Source organism: Myotis myotis, unplaced genomic scaffold (genome assembly GCF_014108235.1).
Source record: "Myotis myotis isolate mMyoMyo1 unplaced genomic scaffold, mMyoMyo1.p scaffold_m19_p_5, whole genome shotgun sequence".
In the NCBI taxonomy this organism is placed as follows: Eukaryota; Metazoa; Chordata; class Mammalia; order Chiroptera; family Vespertilionidae; genus Myotis; species Myotis myotis.
Genome location: NW_023416357.1, coordinates 79,666,214 through 79,687,274, shown reverse-complemented (window position 1 = coordinate 79,687,274; position 21,061 = coordinate 79,666,214). Strand labels below are relative to the sequence as shown.

Here is a 21,061-nt window from a genome sequence, read left to right as displayed (position 1 = left end):
CAAATGCACAACAGTGGGTAGTACAGTGACTCCTGCATTACCTTGTGCAGACACGCCATTCTTGCTGGGTTTGTCTTGGGGGAACACTGAGGTAAAACTTTTAAGTTGGGTGGAGGCCACTGTGGAGGACTCATTGCCAGCTTATGAAATATAGACTAAAACTATGAATAATTTAGTATTTTAGGGATATGAATATGGGTACTTGACCTCTTATAAAAACTAGCAGCAAGGAACCTACGGTAAGGGTCTATTCTATCTTCTCTCACCTAAAACACGACTCCTTTCTTATTCTAAATCAGTAGTTCTCAACCTTCCTAATGCCATGACCCTTTAATACAGTTCTTCATGTTGTGGTGACCCCAACCATAAAATTATTTTCGTTGCTACTTCATAACTAATTTTGCTACTGTTACGAATCGTAATGTAAATATCTGATATGCAGGATGTATTTTCATTGTTACAAATTGAACATAATTAAAGCATAGTGATTAATCACAAAAACAATATGTAATTATATATGCGTTTTCCAATGGTCTTAGGTGACCCCTGTGAAAGGGTTGTTCGACCCCCAAAGGGGTCACGACCTACAGGTTGAGAAGCACTGCTCTAAATTCTTTCAAGGACAAACTCAAGACTTTCTAAGGCTTCCTGGACTCACACTAGTTCACAGGGATCTCCTCTTGTAAACTTCTACATTATTTATTGGTCTATGACCTCTCACAGTTAAGTATTCCAACTCAACTCTAAGCTCGGGGGTGGGTAGGGGTTAGGTGGGTTTATTTTCAACTTAGTTTCAACACCTCATAAATAATAATTCAGTAAATACTTGCTGAATGAAATATTACCCTAAAAACACCATTAGAACACTGTATGTGTGAAAGAAAATCTCTCCAAACATAAGCCATCTCAAAGTCCATGATGTGCAATATCTAAGCCTTTGTCCTCCAATTAAATAATCAAGTCCACCTTTTTTAATAGCCAGACATATATACCAGATAATAGTGAGATGGAAGATTGAAATTAAAATACAGATATTTATAGTTTAACTTCATCTTCCATCAGCAGGTGGCTAGCTTGTCTATTGTATTACATAGGCAGGCACCCTCTTGCAGTTTATACCTTGAGTGGAAAATGTATCTTCCCTAAAGGTGAAGGAGAGCTCTTTTCCTGGTACTTGGGGTATGGGACATATTTTGCTGGGTTCATTCACTTATTTACCCACACAACATTCACTGAGCTTCTCCAAAGACAAAGCAAGTTAGCAGGTGCTGGAATGATAGCTCTTCAAGACTTAGTGCTATGATAGTGCTCCTGCAGGTTTGCTCGACATAGAGAGGAAACATTGGTTATAGGCTTTGTTTACATGTAATAGAGCTTTAGGAAATAAATAAATAAATAAATAAATAAATAAATATCAGTAGTCTTGATAAATAAATACCAGAACCCTAAGTGTAAGGTTAATCATGTCCATCTGATGTGAAGCCATGGTTAGAAGGACAAAGTTTAGCCCTAGCTGGTTTGGCTCAGTGGATAGAGCATTGGCTTGCGGACTGAAGGGTCCCAGGTTCGATTCTGGCCAAGGGCACATGCCTGGGTTGCGGGCTCGATCCCCGGTAGCGGGCATGCAGGAGGCAGCTGATCAATGATTCTCTCTCATCATTGATGTTTCTCTCTCTCCCCCTCTCCCTTCCTCTCTAAAATCAATAAAATATATATTTTTAAAAAGGACAAAGTTTAGAGAAAGAAAACCAGTTAGGTTAGCTCCTCACTCTTGCGCTTTTTAGGCTATTGCTCAGGGGATGGAAACAGAGACTCAGGGGACATCTGCTCAGGAAGCTTCTCCAAGGGCTCTGTCCAATCCCTGGTGCTGCTCCAAGGCCAAGATCATCTCTAAAAATTCTTCAGAACAGGACACAGGGGATGAGCAGTCACTTCAGGAAAGGGTAGGAGGGGTCAAGTATAGGGAAACGGTGGGTCAACTTTTCCCAGGAGACTCTCAGACCAGGAAAAGGTCTGAGAAGCTTCATTCTCTCTCCAGGTCATCTGGGTCTTGCTGTGAGATGGCCACCAGGCTGGCAGCACCGCAGGTGGCCTGCAGCCCCAACCCAATTCCCTGTGAGTCACCCCCCCACACCGCGCCCCTCCCGCACAGCCCTAGTCCACCACTGCAGTCTGAGCCTGTCACAGGCTGCCCCACTCTGCTCCCTGGGTTGCTGATCCCCTACACTCACTCAGAAGCCTGGAAACATGGGTCCTTGGCATGCACTTCTGGGTCCCATCTAGGCAGTTCAAAGGTCTAATCTGGTCTAATCTTGATCGGGGGTTCTCTAGAGGCTGCTGGGGAGCTGGGTCCAGAACCACGTGGGGGTGGAGACCTTAAATTGGTGCTTGTCCTTCCCCCAGGAAGGATTGGAGGAGGTTGGAACAGATTTCTCTATTTGCCCTCTATATCACTAAGTGGACCAAGGATCTAAATTTGTTTCCTTCTTCATCCCCTCTGACCCTGTATGTACCCCATTTGCCTCCTCCGCTTGACTCCTGCAGTTTTACCACCCATCTCACCTCCTCCTTCAAAATTACAGATCAGATGACCTGCTGAGCCCAAACTCAGGTTATGAAGGCCCTCAGTCCTCCTTTCCCTTTGTCCCTTCAACCCAGTCCCTACCAGTTTTGCATGGAGTATATAAACAAACAGGAGGAGCATGCTGGTACCAATACCAATATGAGGAAGAAAAACCTTAGAGAGGTCCAAAGACCCTACTGCGCCTGCACTACAGATTTGCCTGTGGCACATTTGATATGTTGAAGCAGGAAAAGGGATTAAGGAAATGAGTTATGATAAGGGTAGATTCCTGCTAAACTCAGAAATAACAGCTACCAATTGTGGGGCATTTAAACTGATATCATCTCATTAATCCTCACAACAATCTGATGAAGCTGGTAATTTTTACTATCTTCATGCCAGAAGCTGCAGTTAGTAAGCAAGGAGGCAGCATTTGAACCCTGGTCTGCTCAAATCAGAGCCTAGTGCAGCCGTGGGCAAACTACGGCCCGTGGGCAGGATCCGGCCCGTTTGAAATGAATAAAACTAAAAAAAAAAAAAGACCATACCCTTTTATGTAATGATGTTTACTTTGAATTTATATTAGTTCACACAAACACTCCATCCATTCTTTTGTTCCGGCCCTCCGGTCCAGTTTAAGAACCCATTGTGGCCCTCGAGTCAAAAAGTTTGCCCACCCCTGGCTAGTGTCTAACTGCACATGGGAAGGACAATGAAGAAAGACTGGGTGAAGATTTGTAATATGAGCAACCGCCGAAAAGAAAAAAGACAAGACACTTGTAGTTATGTCCAAGTTGTAAATTTATAAACATGAATGAAATACAAATACAAGAGGTTAACCATTTTCTATAAGTGGAGTGAATAGGATGCATCAACAAAATAAAAAAATTCCAGCATTATTTTCTTGTTGACTTATACAGGGTACCATCTGATTTCTTATTGAAATCATTCTTACAGTCTTGGATTAAACAATAGTTCCTTTATGCACTTGTATTTTGAAAATGTGAACTCATATGAATTTTAGACAAGACAGATGTCAGCTTGCTGACTCCAACAGGGAGTGCCTGTCAGGAGGCAGTTCCTACCACAGACAAGGATGCCTGATGTTTTCTCTAGTCATATTTAAGTTCTCCAAACCCAGGGCATCCCATCCTGGACAATGCCAGTCCTACACTGTTAAATGCTTGGTCATTAATTCCATCTTCTATCTAAACATCTGTCTTCTATTTTTACTGGTTTTTATAATAGTATTTATATTAATAACTATTTGGCACTTACTATATGACCAGTACCTTTTACATTATCTCTTTAATTTTCATGCTATTAGCCACATTGTATAGGCAAGAAAACTAGAGAGACTAGTAAAATTTCCAAAGTCACACAGCTAGTAAACAGCAAAATTCAAACACAGGTATGTCTAATTCTGAAGCTATTGTTTAGACAACTAATCTGTTTATTTTTACTCAGCAGATGGTTTCATTCATTTGATTAGGTTAACTGTATCCTTTGACTAGCACTGAATATCATAGTGTCTGGCAAATGTATTATTGAATGGACAGGTAGTTACATTTCTAGTTGTGGGAATCCCATTATGCTTTGCTGAGATGACACCCTAGAAGTTTTCGTTCTTCAACTTCATCAGTTACCTTCATACTATTTGCTAGCGTGAGGCATTTCTCCAGAAAGCTCATATATTGCCCTGAAAATGCCATATTCTCATTTGTAGGCCTTCTGACATCATCTCTCTTGTCTGAAATGCTCTCCTTGCTCCTCTTCCAGTGTACCACATATCTTTCAAGTCTACCTCTATCTGGATACTCTTTTGCTCAACCCAGAACCTAGGTATCAAACTTGATTTTCCCAATAACTGCTTTGTTCCACTGCTATAATGTAACCAGAGGTGACAGTAAATCTTGGTAAGAATAAATGTCCATCAGCAAGTTCTAATTAGCAGCAAAAATTAAGAGCACATTTGGGCATTGAAAATGGAAATGTAAATCTAGTGATGGGAATGGAGGGGACTTAACAGGAGACAGGAATTTGGGACCTTTGATCTGTGACCTGTCACAGTCAAAATTGTCTAAGCCTATTCATGGGGCGGAGAAGGGTCTCTAACTAGTACCAAGAGATATTGGGATATTTTCTCCTAGTATCCCAGAGAGCTTTGAGAGCATTTAGGATGAGTTGCAAACTAGTAACAGTGAAACATTGGGGTGTAACAAGGAATGAAGAGCAATCAAAGAAAACGTCCCTGGTTGGTGTCTAATACCAACTTGACGTTTTGGAGTCAAACACACCTGACTTTGAACTTGCTATGTGATCCTAACAAGTTCTTTAACCTCCCTATACCTCAGTTCTGTAAAATGAAGCTAGTTCCCTTGCAGAGTTGTGAGGAATAAGTTTGAATATGCACATACATATATGTACATGTAGGTGGGTGGGCAGATAGAAGATAAAATTAGGTCCCTCAACTATTAGATTTCTTCTCTTACCTCTCCAGCATCAAGACTAAAAAAATTAACACAAACTCATATTCTATTGGACCAATTAAATATCAGCAAGCTTAAACTGGCAAGTTACTTTTTTCTAATTTTTAAAAATGTGTTTTACTAAAAAAACACACACATTCTGCCTAATTTAACTGAAACCTCAAATGATTTCCTCTTATTTTATGTACTGACACCATACCAACTGAATAATCCTTTAATTCCTAAACATTCAGACTTTATTCCTCAAGAGTTCTGTGGAAGAGCAAGTACCAGTATACAGGAGAACAATCTACTCTTGCTATGAAGTAAGTATCTGTAAGGAACTGAGTTGCAGCCAGAAAGGTGATTCCAAAATTTCCAAATGCTTCCAGCTAAGGCCTTCAGATTTTATTTTAAACAGATTTGCAGAATATCAAACACACTTTTATTCAAGCGGAAGTAAAAAGCACATTCCTAAACCAAATGCATACAAGTGATGTTTATACATTCTGGTATTTAAGGATTACTTCATCCTCTGTTTCATAATCCCTGGAGACAGAGGAAAAAAAACATGCATTTCCATTTGATTTTACGTTTAGATTCCTACCTTGCCCTGATTAGATCATATGCTTGCTGATGACTAAGAGGTAAAATATACTGGTAGAACTATCCTAGAGGTTAGCCATAAAATGCTTATAGGGCAAGCAATACATTTTTATATATTTGTTGAGGATCCCTCATGAATATTATAACTTCTGGACTATGAAGGCCTCAACTGCTGGAATGACAACTAGAATTTTAAATAACACTTGTCTTATTCACAAAATATTATGAAACTTAAGATGGAAAAATATAATAAAGTGCTTTGACATCATCTAAGAATCATAAACTGTTGCTAGGTGTTATGATGGTGATCCTGAAATCTGGAGCCAACATCTGTGATCACTTTTATCAATCAAGAAAATCATGTTCTTGTATATGGCCTATAGACTCTAGTAAAATACAAAAAAAAATGTGATAATAAGTATACAAAATGCCCCCACACTTCAAATACTGTCCTAGACTGATGAGGGGATATTGAAGGTGGAAATCCAAATAGATAAGAAAACAATCTTAATGGTTAAAATTTTACCAGGAACAGAATTACCAACTCTCTTGAAATATTCTCTCTGGAGATATTATGTAAGAACAGCAATATCTTTGTTGGTAGGCTGAGCTCTCTGCCTTATGAAGCTCTCTGGTCTTTTAGTATATGTTCTTTATGTTTTGCCCTATCAAAAACAAGCCCGAGCATTTTGCTGGCCTTCAATGGAAGTATATAAAATATTTCTAAACTTAGACATGCAGAGTAGATGCTGAATGAATGTAGCTATAACATTAAGAGTCCTTACATCTCTGTTAGTGGGCTGTGGATGCAAAACAAGGCAGCTAAAAACTTGGGCATCACTTGAAATTGTTTAGCTGTCTGTCATAAATTCAAGGAAGACAGAATCTTTCATACTCATGGGTGAACTGGATGTGGAAATCCAATTCTTTTAAAGGAAGATGCTTTACTTTGGGAAAGAAGACACCAGAACAGTGACATCAAGTAGGGATGGCATACCTGCTGGTGAAAAGCTTAAAACTAGGAAACCATCATTTGAAGGCGCTTAAGAGAGTGGAGAAATCAACAGGAATCCAGTTGTTGTGGCTAGAAACAAATAGGAATTAGGGTCTTCAGAAAAGAGCAGACCTAATAGTCTGTTTTGGAGAGAACCTGAGTGGAGAACAGCAGAAAAAACTAAATGAGCTACCTTCCAGATGCTGATATGTTTTAACATTGGTGTAATTACAGTACCTTAGGGAAGCTGAGAACAATACATACCAATTTCAAGAAAAAGAAAAATGTTTATAGGCCACATTAAAATAAAAATAGCTTAAATGAATTCCATAAATAAAGTATACATAGTTACTTACAACACCTATTATATTAAAGAATGCCATGAGAAAACAGTACTGCATTCACCATGTCACTCCTCAGGCTAGATTCTTCTGCAATGAAAAAGATCGGGACTATATATTAATGATTTCATATTCAAATAATCAACAATTGTCCCTTCAATATTTTGATGTTGAGTGAAGCCTGAAATATGGCAATAAATTTTTTCCATTTGTGTTGTATCAGATTCTGGTCTGGTGTAGATATGATGAAAAAGACTTGAACTCCTATACTCAATGGCTTCTCTTGGGTATGGATTCTTTGATGTTGAATGAAGATTGAAATATGACTGAATCTTCACACACACACACATTTATTACATTCACAGGCTTTCTGCATGGAATGAATTTGATGCTGAAAAGGTATTTTCTTTGACTGAAGGCTTTTTCACATTCTTTACAGTAGTGGGCTTTTATTCCTGTATGAATTCTCCAATGATGACTAAGTTATGAACATAACATAAAGCATTTACCACATTCAATATATTTGTAGGTTTTCTCTGGTATGGGTGTGCAGGCATCAATTAAAAGTTTAAAACTAATAGCTTTCCTACATTCATCACATTCAGAAAATTTCTCTCTGGTGTGGATTCTCCGATGATGAAAAGGTTGAGCTGACTGAAGATTTTATCACATTCAGTACTCACAATTTTTCCCTGGTGTGAACTCTCAGATATTGAATGAGGCCTGAACTTGGCTAAATGTCTTCCCACGTTCATTACATTCATAAGGTTTCTCTTTGGTATGAATTCTTTGATGTTGAACAAGTTGTGCTCTCTGAATGAGGTTCTTTTCCCATGCATCACAATCAAAGGCTTCTTCTCTGGCAAGGACTTCTCGCTGCAGGACAAGATCTGAGCTATGATTAAAACTTTCCTCATAAGCATTATACTCAGAGGATTTCTCTTTCCTGTGAATTTTGTGATGCTGAATAAGGCATGAGGTTTGACTGAAAGCTTTCCCACATTCATTACATTCATGTGGTTTCTCTCCTGTGTGAATTCTTTGATGCTGAATAAGATGGGAATTCAATCTGAAGTCTTTTCCACATTCAGTACATGTATAGGGCTTTTCTCTGAGACTAACTCCTTGATGTTTAGTAAAGTTCATCCCACATTCATATTCATAGGCTTTCTCTTCACAGTGAACCTTCTGATGTTCGACTAGGAATGAGGTATGGTAGAAGTCGCTGCCACATACAGTACACTTACAGGGCATCTCTCTGTGAATTCTCTGATGTTGAGTAAGGTGTACACTACGACTGAATACTCTTTCACAATTGCTACATTTATAAGATTTTGCTTTAGTGTGAATCCTCTTATGCTTCATTATGCCTGAGCTCTGACTAGAGGATTTATCAGATAATTCACAGGACTTCTCAGACACTTCACATTTATAGGGTTTTTCTCTAGTATGTATTCTTTTATGTCGACTAAGACTTGAGCTCTGACTGAAAGATTTTTCACATTCTTTACATTTGTAGGGTTTCTCTTTAGTATGAATTCTCTGATGTCTAGAAAGAGCTGAGCTCTGATGGAAGATTTTCTCACATGCATCACATTTATAGGATTTCTCAGTGGTGAAAATGCTCTCACATTTACTAAGGTGGGAAAGATCCATTAAGCTTTCTTTATATTCACTATTCTGAAAATCCTGTGTTAGATTTACTTGTTCATGTTTCTCAGCAGCTGAATTCTGGTTGAGGCTAATGTCATACCTATCAATGTCATCAATGTTCTGTATTCTAAGATCTCTCTGGTCTGTATCAAGGGTAGATTCCAGACTGAAGCTTTTTTCAGGTTCATTACATTCATTGTTTTCACTGGTGAAAGTTTTCTTGCTGATTGTTATTTGCCTAAACTCTTTCTCCAGGAATAAAAATTTCCTTAGTATTTCCTGAAGCCTTTCTAATCTGTCCTCAGGTTTATACACTTCTCTAGTCTCAGGAACTTGGCCGGCATCCTTTTTGAGTCTTCCTACTCTCATTTTGCATGAATGCACTTCTGAAATTTTCTGCTTAGGAATCAACAGCTTGTTCTCTTCTCTGGTTCCTCCATCTGATGCAATATATAAATAGAAAATGCAAATGTAATCTGTACCCTATGCTTAGAAAAAGAAAACTCAGAGAGGAAAAAGCTAAGTAATATAGTATCTATCAGGATTAAAGAAGTTTATTTACTCTAAAACATATGCATAAAATTTCAACAGCAGCTATAAGGGCATGAAATGAAAGTGTGGTAGGTTCTAAATGGTTCAGGGTGTGGTAGAAACAGAAGATACTTTCAGCAGAGTAAGAAAATCAATTAAGGTATTTCAAAGGAGAAAATAGTTCAAGCGAATTATAGGCAAGCAACTTGAATAGGGACCTACTACAACTTGTGGATGATTAGGGACAAAATAAATGCATAGAGTTCATCAAAACTGAAGGGAAGCCCTGGCCAGTGTGGCTCAGTTGGTTTGGCATCTCATGCACCAAAAGGTTGCCAGTTCCATTCACCAGTCAGGGTACATGCCAAGGTTGCCAGATTGATCCCCAGTAGGGGGTCTGCATGAGGCAGCTGATAATGTTTTGCTCTGACATGGATGTTTTGCTGTCTCCTTTCCTTTTTCTCTAAAAATCAATTAAAAAAAAAAAAAAAACTGGAGAGAAAAGGAAATAGCTCTCCATTCTGGGATACAGACAGAGCTCTCCATTCTGATTGCCAAAGCAGCTACAACTTGGCTCAACAACAGTACTAATTCCATCTGATTGATTCTGCCTTACTCACCTGAGCAGTCATCTCTTAAGACTTCTCTATTCTTAGTTTCCAAATCAAAGACCTGTAGATCTTGTTCCAGCTGAGAGATCCCATCAGGCTTGAAAATTGGAAATCCTGCTCATAGAGAAGGAAATGGGATGTGGCAATTTATCCCCAGATACCATACCAGCCACTTTTTCTCTTAACTTATGGTTAACAGAGAAAGAAAGTAAATTCTTAGAAGACATTAGGAAGACCTGGAGTGTGAGAGTGGCAAAGATCCTCTACAAGGAACTCCTATTTGTGCTCTATAAAGAAGTATGTCAAGGAACAAGTTTATGACTTTTGAGAGCAATAGTGTTCACTTAAACATTACTCAAACAGAATTTATGCATGGGATAATTTCACAGAAATTATCATTAGCACTCCTCACCTGTTGCCTCTAGATCAATCTTGTATTAGACCTGGTCAAAATTGAGGTAATAAAAATATAACCTACAGAAAAGTGGATAATTAAGCATCTGTTGTATGGTGACATGAACCATAGCAACAGAATCAGTGAAGGCTGAGTACATATTCTTAGGATAAACCTTAAGAAACAATTCATTTCAATTCAAATAAGGAAACACAGAATAATATGACACATTCTCACCCATTAGGAGCTTACACTCTTGTTTATTAAACAAACATTTATGGGATGCCCTCTCTATCCAAAGTATGTCAGGGATAAAAGGCTCAAGCCAATAAGGCCCATTCTCTCAAAGACCTTATACTCCTAACTGCAGAGACAGGTATAAACAAATAATTATAATATATAGTGAGGAAAGTGCAATAAAAGTGCATCTTCACATAAAATGGTCTTTCTCCGGCTTGCATAATGGACTGCTAGGATCTAAACTCTTTTAAAGTGAAAGTAAGAGGCAGTCTGCTTCTGAAGGGCCAGAACTATTATAGTATCAATGGGACATTTTACACATGTTCAGCCCAGAAAGCTTCTAGTAGCACACATACAAGGTCTTAGCTCAAGCCTCTCATCTCCAAAAGCCTTTCTCTTCACTTACTGAATGTCTACAAAATTTATTTGTTCCTCTTATCCTGATATGTCACTATATAATGAAATTTACAGATTTTTTACTTGGTTTCAGGTATCATCATCCCTACCTGATTGCAGGGATCATGTAGCTTGTATCTTGCAGGGACCATGTAGCTTGTATCTTGCATTTCCTTTGATTCCTTTACTTAAAAGCTACTCACTGAGTGCCAATTTTGTGTCCAAGTATCAACATACAACAAATAACCAATGTTTTTAAAAGGGCATTAGACTTAGAAAATATAAACTAACAGTTGCCCTCTTGGGATTCTGTGTGAGAGTCTAAGAGCAGAGAGATCAGAACAAATATAAAAAAGATATAAATGTCTTTTATTTACTGTGTTTCTAAATTCCTACTGGGCATTAATAGAGTTCTTTTGGACATGTATTTAGTTAAGGTCCTCCATGTCAAATGAAATAGTTTTGCAAGTTAAAAAAAAGTTAGTGTGGTATGAAGCAGCAACTATTCTGTTCAGAATTCTGATAACATAATTTGCAACTTCTACTTTTGAGATATTTATTAAGATATTTCTAAGTATTTGACAACTGAAATTTTGGTTCTTTATATCTACACTTAAATCACATATGCACAACAAAAAAGATCATCTCGATGTGGAATGAGAGGTTTGATTTTGGACTTGTGTTTAAGGTAATGTAGAAAAATATAAATGCTTAACAGGCAATTAGATATACAAGACTGAAGTTCAGAAGAAAACAGAGTTCATGATATAGACTTAAAGTCACCTGTATCATCAAAATATTAAGCTATGATTTACTAAGTAGGTGGTAGGTACAAAGTACCATACCCATGAGCTATACAAGCTTGCACTCACTTAATAGTCACCATACCTTTATGAGGTAGTCACTATTATTATACCCATTTTACAAATAGGAAAACTAAGCTTCAGAAAGGTTAATTAACTTGCCCAAGGCCACAAGTGGTTCCAGCGGTTCTCAACCTGTGGGTCGCGAACAATGAAAATACATCTTGCATATCAGATATTTACATTACGATTCATAACAGTAGCAACATTACAGTTATGAAGTAGCAACGAAAATAATTTTATGGTTGGGGGTCACCACAACATGAGGAACTGTATTAAAGGGTCGCGGCATTAGGAAGGTTGAGAACCACTGATAGGACATAAACCCAGTCTTATTTCAGAACCTGGCTTTTAAATAATCCACCAGTAAAAAAATGATTGTGAATGAAACCCATTCCTTCCTCCAAAATATGTATAGAAAGAGAACAGAAAACCAATATGTTGATAATGGAATAAATAGTAAACATAATAAAAGAACAGAAATAGTGATTGGAGAACCAGGATCCAAAAGACTTGGAATCATGAATGTTTTCATTAAAAGGGATCTAAGAGATCTTTAGTGCCAAAGAAATAAAAAATCTCTTTATAATAAAAATCCAAACTCTAGGCACAGTCAGAGCAATATTCAATTTGAGGAAATTGAACTTATAAAGAAATAATTTGAACTCTCCTAAAATTTTTATTTGTATTAAAAAAATTGGTCTATAGCTCATATCACTCGTCCTTTTCAAACAAACATTTGAGTAACTACCATGAGCCAGGTACTTATAAACATAATCTAACTTAATCCTTGGTACAAACCAAAAGGGAGACACTATTTTTCATGTGTGTGTGTGTGTTTTTTTAATATATTTTATTGATTTCTTACAGAGAGGAAGGGAGAAGGATAGTCAGAAACATCGATGAGAGAGAGACATCGATCAGGTGCCTCCTGCACACTCCCCACTGGGTATGTTCCCACAACCAAGGTACATGCCCTTGACCGGAATCGAACCTGGGACCCTTGAGTCCACAGGCCGACTCTCTATCCATTGAACCAAACCGGTCAGGGCTATTTTTCATGTTTTATAGATGAAGAAAATGAGTGTGAGTTTAAATATTTGCTCAATGTATCACAGCTGATAACTGGAACACAAGTTTAATTCCACAGTTTATATTCTCTCTACTCTACCACACTAAGGGTCTCAGAAAGCATTGAGACAGGTTTTCCTGCCATTGGTCTAAATGTCTTTTCCTGCCCTGGCAGGTAACTCAGAGTGTGGTCCGGATATGCCAAGCTTGCAAATTCAATCTCCAGTCAGGGCACATAGAAGATGCAACCAATGAATGCATAGATAAGTGAAACAACAAATCAATGTTTCTCTTTCCTTCTCTCTTTTTCTTTCTCTCCCTCTCTCTCTCTCTCTCTCTCTCTCTCTCCCCCCCCCCACCCCCTTTCGCTCTCTAAAATCAATAATAATAAATAAATAAATGCCTTTTCCTAAATTTAAGTCAAAACTCTATGCTCTCAAAAATAGCATTTGCTTAGATTTTTTTTGTAGCTCAAGCCTCTAATCTAAAATTACTTAATTTTTGCCTGGCTGGTGTGGCTCAGTGGTTGAGCACTGACCTATGAACCAGAAGGTCACGGTTTGATTCTTGGTCAAGGCACATGCCTGGGTTGTGGGCTCGATCCCCAGTGGGGGACATGCAGGAGGCAGCTGATCAATGATTCTCATCATTGTTTCTCTCTCTCTCTCTCCCTCTCTCTTCCTCTCTGAAACCAATAAAAATATATTTTAGAAAAATAAAATAACTTAATTTTTTATTAAAATCTTTTAATTTTTAAATTTAAACCAAAGCCATTTCTTAATTCGATTTATTTTTATTTAATCTGGTTTTTTAAAGTAACATTTAAAATATACCTCAGAATTAAAAGGTTAAGGGATAAAGCAAAACAATAAAATATACCTCATTATTTGGTTTCCTGCCTAAGATTTAGCCATTTGGAAGCTTCATGTCTTTCTTCCTGATCCTTAAAAAATACACAAATAAAATCTCTCCTTAGCAATATTGTTCTTGTGTATCTTCTATAATAATAAAAGTTTAATATGCTCATTAGACCGGATGTTGGACAACCTTCCAGACAAAGCCGGGGCTGCTGCAAGGGAAGCCTGGGTCCCAGGTGCCAGAGGGAAGCCGGTGGTGGCAGCCAGGAGAAAGAAGGGCTACTCTTGCAAGAATTTCATGCATCGGGCCTCTAGTATACTTATAATGGAATATATTCCTAGACAATTTTACGTCTTGAATGTGTCCTTTCTGTTCCCAAACTATACAAACGTGCCTATCCAATTTATCATAGCCATTTTTCATTGTCATTAGAGTACAGCCATGAAAATATAAAAAACACCATATGTGGTTTAACTAATTGCTTTAAGACACAAAATAGTGAAAAAGAGCATGGGTTTCATAGTCAGTTTTGATTCCAAATTACGTGAATTACTAATTTCTCTGAATCTCAGCTTCCTCAGGTATGAAATAGAGTAATATCTGCTCACAGGGTTATAGTAAGGATTAAAATACACACACACACACACACACACACACACACACACACTAGAGGCCTGTTGCACGAAAAGATTCGTGCAATAGGCCTTCCCTTCCCCTGGCTGCTGGCACCGGTTTTCCTCCGGCACCCAGGACCTAGGCCTTCGCTCCGGCCAGAGCCGCCTTCAGTCTTCGCTGCTCCGGCCAGAGCCGCCTTCAAGCCTTCGCTGCTCCAGCCGAAGCCACCTTCAGTCTTCGCTTCAGGCCTACGTATGCAAATTAACCGCCATCTTTGTTGGCGGTTCATTTGCATATCCCGCTGATTAGCCTATGTGAGGCGTAGCGAAGGTACGGCCAATTACCATGTTTGTCTATTATTAGATAGGATTATCTAGGAACCTATTGGTTGCTTAAGAAATAGTATATAGCTGTGGCAATAAAAACATTCTATACAAAATCATTTTTGTCCCGAGGACATTAACTTCAAAAAGTTAGGGGCTATGTGCCAAACATTCCTGATTTATCAACTCACTTATCATGAACTAGAATTCTGATAAACATGTCATCTAATCAGGCACCCGCCACTCTATCCCATTTGCAATGCAATCCAGGCCTCTTTCCCAGTCTTAATTTCCAGTACTTAATCTTAATTTTAAGCACTAAGTCATATATAACATTCCTTTGGGTATGATCCTCAAGCCAGTAATTCATACATTGTTAATAGAGTATGCTTCTTTTTAGATTTGGTAATAAAAACTATGTTTTTACAAACTTTTTCGCTCTTTTACTCAACTATTCATACTCTATATTTTTTTGTTTTGTTTATTTGTTTTTGTTAATTCTCACCCGAGGATATTTTTCCATTGATCTTTTAGAAAGAGTGGAAAAGAGAGGGAAAGACAGAGAGAAACACTGATGTGAGAGAAACATTGGTTGTCTCCCTCATGCACCCCTACCAGGGCCCGGGCCAGGGAGGAGCCTGCAACCAAGGTATGTGCCCTTGATGGGAATCAAACACGGGACCCTTTAGTCTGTAAGCCAATGCTCTATCCACTGAGCCAAACCAGCGAGGGCCATACTCTGTATATTTACTAGAATATAGTCAAAGCACTTAACCAAAGGACCAAAGTTCTGATGTCTGTGACAAATACACCTCAGAGCTACTGCCATGGGAAAAAAGATGTGAACAGGCTGCTAAGTCAGGGACTGAATTATAAGAGTCCTTATTTTATAACATCAACATTAAGCTAAGTTAATTAAATGTATAACTTTAAAATGCACATGGAATTTGCTGAACCCACAAATATGAAAGGTCTTCCCAAGGACTGTAGAAAATAATTACTAAGGAGAGGCTCCTATCACAAGAGCGAATTGAATACGAGGATTTCTTGTGTGTATTTGTGCCCAGTATGTGTATAAGTATGCATGTGTGTCCTGTGTGTATGAAGAGATGTGAGAAAATGGAACGAAATTCAGTTAACTAGCATGCTGTGCTATTAGGCTGACTAAGCTAAGAAGTTTCTTTACTCCAAAAAGTAGACAGGTTAACTATTGGAAATTATGTAATTATTAGAGAAAAGTTATAGTATCTTGCAATTACATATCACTTTACAGTATACAAAATTGTTAAATATACATTCAATCTGATGCCCTGAAATAAAGAAACTGAACTCTTTTGCCTTCCCATCTCCCCTCCACCAAGGACAGGTAAGGAACACTTAATCAGAAAAGGTTATATAAATGTATCAATCTTGTTTGGCAACAAATAATAAAGGGGACAAAGTCAGGACCTTGGAGGTGGCCACAGGGACTTAAAAGAAGACTAGAATGTTAAATATAAAGAAAGCCCAGGGGTCACAAGAGAGTTAAGCATCAGAAGGAGCAGGTCCTGTTCACTAGAGAAAAGGAGGGGCACGCAACAAACGTTCGACATTCTAAAATAAAATGAAAACATAATAACTGAAGAGCTGCAGTTGAACTTTGTGGTTTCTCAGAACACAAGTAGATGACCACCAACCATGGCTTCTGAATGAACTCAAAATTCAGGATACAAAATGCATCTGGTGGCAACGGAGAGTTTCCTTGGCCCTTTAGAAATTTAACAAAGGTCTTTTGAGGAGCTGCAATTTTACAAAGTGGTGGCATCCTGGGAGCATCTATTCCATCAATCAAATGTAATATCTTATAATCGTGGAAAAGGAGTTTCCGAGCGGGGATGAGCAATATCGATGGGAAGCCGATACTTGGGCCATCTCTTGGAGATTCCTGCTGAAAGGACTGCAAGTGTTTCTCCAGAGAAAGCACTTGCCTGGGTATGACTCAGGGCCGGGCAGGAATTCACACTATGAATCCGGGTGGTGGGAAGACGGAGAAGTATGCCTATAAAGATCAAAGAGCCAGGAATGGAAAACACGCTAAAACCTTCCCAGTTGGCAGGCTGCCTCCCCACAGAGAAGAAGACCTCTTTAATCCTGAGTGTAATCAAGGAGACAAAGCAACAACCCTAGATGCCATCAGCATAGGCAAAGCAAAATGAGAGAGAGAAAAGAAAAACCGTCATTAAATTTACACATAAATAAAAAGAACAAAAGCAGAGAGGGCAACAACAAAACAAAAAAACAAAGAGAGAGAGAAGAGAGAGAGAGAGAGAGAGAGAGAGAGAGAGGAAAAGGAGCAATGCTCACATGAAGGGGGCTATCAACAACCCCCTACTGACGCTTCTCCACAGCACCACAGGTTACCTAATCTGGGCGGCCTACTGTACAACCCATATGACAAAGGAGAGACTTGGTTTAAATCTGAGACTTCTGCTGCTAGGAATGAGGTTATTAAGATTACCATCTGGGTGACTCACTGAAATGTACGCACAGTGAGTCTAGTCTTTAAATGAAGTCTCTCAAATCCTGCCTGCTTGAAGACGAATTTAGTAATCTCTCTTATAAGAGATTACTCAACAAGAAGGATTTAAGCTTATCTTTTAAAAAGGCATTTCTTCTTCCAAAGAAAATGGGAAACTCAGATACAAAGGCACTGAATTACCAGGAAGGAAAGTGTCTGGTTGTAGGTTGGGAGGCCCTAGAGCAGTGGTTCTCAACCTGTGGGTCGAGAACAACCTTTGGTGGTCGAACGACCCTTTCACAGGGGTCGCCTAAGACCACCCTGCATATCAGATATTTACATTATGATTCATGCAGTAGCAACATTACAGTTATGAAGTAGCAACAAAAATAATTTTATGCTTGGGTCACAACATGAGGAACTGTATTTAAAAGGCCAGGTTAAGAACCACTGCCCTAGAGTCTCTCTCATATAAAATAAGAATTAAATTAAGTTAAATTAAAATAAAAAAGGGAAGGTGAGAACTTAGGCAAAGCACAAGCAAGCTTCCCTTTTCTAACAGGGAACAGATACCCCATAAAAGCAGGAACCATTAACTCAGAATAAGGAGTAGAATGTCTCATTTTAAAACCCCCAAAGGAAAACCACTCCCAGAGGAGATGACCTTAAAGATAGAGGATTCAGAGGTTCTTAAACCTGGAATCTGAGCCAAAATCTACTTTCTCAGAGACCTCACACCTACTCAGTAAAGAAATCCCAATAGGTCAACTGAATGAATAAAAAGAAGTCCTTACCCAGTGAGACCACGTTCCCATAATTCTCTAACATCACTTCTCTGTAGAGATCCCTCTGAACAGGGTCCAGGCATCCCCATTCCTCTCGAGTAAGGTGCACAGCCACATCCTCGAATGTCACAAACTCCTGAAATAATACAGCCTGGCTGCTCTCGGGAATAAGGCCACGACAGCATCATGGCCAGAGAATGAAGGAGATGATATAGAGTCTCCAGTGTGTATTTATGTTGGGGAGGAGTGAGAACAGATTAGAATCTAGGGAATAAATCCCATAACCCTTTAACAATAAGCACCCATCAAAACACTAGGGATAAAGAACAAACAGTGTTTTCCAGTGGTGTTGAGAAGATGGGAAGATGGTTTGTGTGACGTCCAGGTCTCTGAAGAGGATCAGTTCTGAAACCAGAGTCTGTTACTGAAAAAGTTCTAGGCAAGGTTTATGGATGGGGTGAGGGAAGGGACACACTCAATCAGCAGCAACAGTCCCTGAGGAAAAGAAGGTTCCTCAGCTCACCTGGTACCTGGCTGTCAGGAGTGCAGTTGCCTGGTCTCCTGGGCTTCCCTCGTGGGGAAGAGCAGGCACCTGGGGAACAGGTGGAGCTAAGGGAGGAGAAAGGAGCCAAGAGTGAGAGCAGCCCTTCCCCAGGGCTCCCTTACAGAAGAGAGCCAGTAGGACCCTTCTTCCCGTCAACATTCTAGTAAAACCAATGAACATTTATCAAGTATTGAGTGTGTCTACTCTGCTCCTCAGCACTTGCATGCCCTACTACAAACGTTCAGACCCATGAGACGGGATTTTAAGCAGTGTACCTGTTTTGCAAATGGGCAAAGCAAAGCATAAGAACTTACAGTGACTTGTCAAGAGCCATGGTTACCTAACAGACCGCTGACCCTTTCCCAGACACTGTTCTATAATCACTAAGCCTTCACCTTGTGAATGGGCACTGTCTCCGCAACTAGCGTGTAAGGCACCTAAGAATAAGGAATGGCCATTTGTTTCCTCACAATCCTTTCCACACTCCCACATGCCCCACAGCACTCTACACACACAGTGTTGCTGACACACATTATTTCACTGCAGTTGGCTACAAGTATTCCGAGATAAGATCACAGGACAAAGGAAGTACAAGACAGATCAACCTACCTATATAATACATAAAAATGTTATTGTATAATCAGTATAAGACACGTATACACTCCGACAGGCTCAACCAAGGAATGCAATGGGTGCTTTCTTGACCAAAATTAGTCACAAACACTGCAGTTGCAACAGAATGGCCCGTGGCAAAGCACGAAAGGTCATCCAGGAGGGAAGACACTAGGTGAAGGGAAGAGGGGGAGGGGCAGCCCTGAACCTAAGAGGAAATGAAAGCCAAGCAAGGATTGGGAGAGGCCACAAAAACAGCACATCCGAGAAACGGTTGTGGATGTGGCAAATGGGATGAAGCAAAGGTGGTATAAACAAAAAGCAGCTGGAGCAGAGTGAGGGACTACCATTCTGCCTGTTAAGGGAAGACGGGCTGTCCTTAATAGAGGGGCCCCGTGCCCCTCCCTCCCAGGCCTCCCTCTAAGGGGCCATCTTCTGGCAGGAGTTCCTGGCCTCCCTCTCTCACGCCAGGCCCAGAAGCCTCCCACAGGCCTGTGCTCCTGGATGTCAGTGCTCTCTCTGCCTTACCCCCAGGGAGTCCCTGTTCCATGTCCGCGTCCTGCAGGAACTCAGGCTCCGGGGACAGGCCCTCGGGCTGGGTCTCCAAAGATGGAAACTGGGCCCTTGGTGATCCTGCTGCTTCCTGGACAGACAGTTCCTCCATCCCTGTTCCGGAGGGCAATGACCATCACTGTGGGGTGAGAGTAGGAGAAATGGTTTTAGTACGTTAAAATAGCCTGGAAGTTCCTATCCTGAGCACTTAGCAAAGCACCTTATACACTGCAGATACTCAATAAAAAAAAATAGTTGATAATGATTAAGCACCTAAACTAAACAACGAATTGGTGGTATTTCAAAAAAAAAAAAAATCAAGGAAGTTCTACTGAATAGAGATTTCTAAGGAAAGTTTAAAATAGTTGAGATTTACAAATTTCTTTCAAGGCTCAAGTCTGTACCCAGAGACATATGCTACTTAGGATTATTCGTTATTTCTTTAAGAGCAGGCCCCTGGGGATTGCTTGGTAAACACTCGGTCGGCCCCCTTTCAATTACTAAATAGTCTTGACTAAGAACGAAATTCCACTGTGGGGACCAGGCCCTTCGCTAACCCCGACGAGGCAGGCAGGCCTTTCCCTCAATCCTGCCAGTCACCCCGGGAAGAGCTGCGGCCCCAGCAGGCGGGACTGGCGTCCTTCAGAGCCAAGGCCGCCGCAGGACTCCGCGCCCCTTCCGCGACGGGGCTGTCCCCGGCCGCAGCCCTCAGGCCGGCCCTGGCGTCGGGTCGGCAGAAGGCCTCTCCCGGCGCTGCCCTCCTCCCACTTCTCCGCGGGGGGAAAGCGAGGCCAGCCACAGTCACCCGGCTGACGCCGAGGCACGGCCCCCGGGTCCTGACAGCAGGGTCCTCCGTCCGCGGGGCAGAGCCGGGCTGAGGAGAAACAGGCCCTCGCACCACCGGCCCGCGCGCTCCCGGGGACGGAAACCGCCGTCGGCGGGACCCGCCGCCTCCGCCTCCTCGTCCTCCCCGCGGGGGTGGAGGCTAAAACACCGGGCCGCCCCGACCGCGACCCCAGAGTGGCTTCCGGGGACTCACCCAAGTGCCACAGCGGGCCAGGCTGCCGTCCTGTCGCAGACACCTTTGCTCGCGGCCGTCCCGGCCTTAGGGGAGTCGCTCTACGCCGCTTGGAGGGCGGTGCTTCTCGGTGGCACTTCCGGAGGCGGAGTCCGGCGGCCGGCGCAGAGGGCGGGGCCCCGGATGAGGGCCCCGGAGGCGGCCGGCGGGGGAGGTGTGGGGACCTCGGAGCCGGCTGTGGTGCTTCCTGCCCTCCTTCCCTGCCAGCCCGCCGGCTGCCTTTGTAGCCAGGGTACCAGTCATGGCTGTGCTGCCCCGGCTGGGAGAGCGCCCCGCAGGCCCTGCCCTGCCCAGCCAGCCCTCGAGACCACCTGGAGATGAGGAGGAGGACTTGCTTGAGTCAGCCAGTCGGGAACGAGCACAAGGGCACAGAAGACTCGCTAAAGAGAGGATGGACGATTCTAATGGTAGGAGGTACACAGAATACCGAGGATGGGGATCTACTGAGGTGCTTGGCGGAAGTGGG

General features: G+C 41.0%; 1 protein-coding gene across 10 annotated transcripts; it reads right to left on the bottom strand.

Moving 5' to 3' along the window:
- Positions 1-3,346: 3,346 nt before the first annotated feature.
- Positions 3,347-20,692, bottom strand: ZNF655 (zinc finger protein 655). Of its 10 annotated transcripts, XR_004967639.1 has the most exons (7): positions 20,557-20,692; positions 19,494-19,656; positions 18,333-18,418; positions 17,819-17,945; positions 9,777-9,881; positions 6,635-9,065; positions 3,347-5,580 (listed from the first exon to the last, which is right to left on the bottom strand). XR_004967639.1 is itself a non-coding variant. In XM_036309901.1 (6 exons), exons 2-6 carry the CDS (start codon positions 19,627-19,629, stop codon positions 7,678-7,680), a joined length of 1,842 nt encoding a protein of 613 aa, XP_036165794.1. In that variant the 5' UTR covers positions 19,630-19,656; positions 20,557-20,692; the 3' UTR covers positions 3,347-7,677. The 10 variants fall into 10 exon arrangements, 9 of the variants coding, with proteins under 9 accessions (XP_036165794.1, XP_036165796.1, XP_036165795.1 ...); XM_036309901.1 differs by having other exon boundaries at positions 3,347-9,065; XM_036309903.1 differs by lacking the exon at positions 20,557-20,692 and having other exon boundaries at positions 3,347-9,065; positions 17,819-18,214; positions 19,494-19,550.
- Between the last annotated feature and the right edge of the window lie 369 nt (positions 20,693-21,061).

Bases quoted from the DNA above. Each gene is read 5' to 3' on its own strand.
- ZNF655 (XM_036309901.1), bottom strand. From the start codon at position 19,629: ATGGAGGAACTGTCTGTCCAGGAAGCAGCAGGATCACCAAGGGCCCAG. The intron at 17,946-18,332 runs GTGAGCTGAGGA...GTATTATTTCAG, and splicing joins TCCTGACAGCCAGGTACCAG to GAGTTTGTGACATTCGAGGA. The intron at 9,066-9,776 runs GTGAGTAAGGCA...ATATTGCATCAG, and splicing joins CTTAAGAGATGACTGCTCAG to ATGGAGGAACCAGAGAAGAG.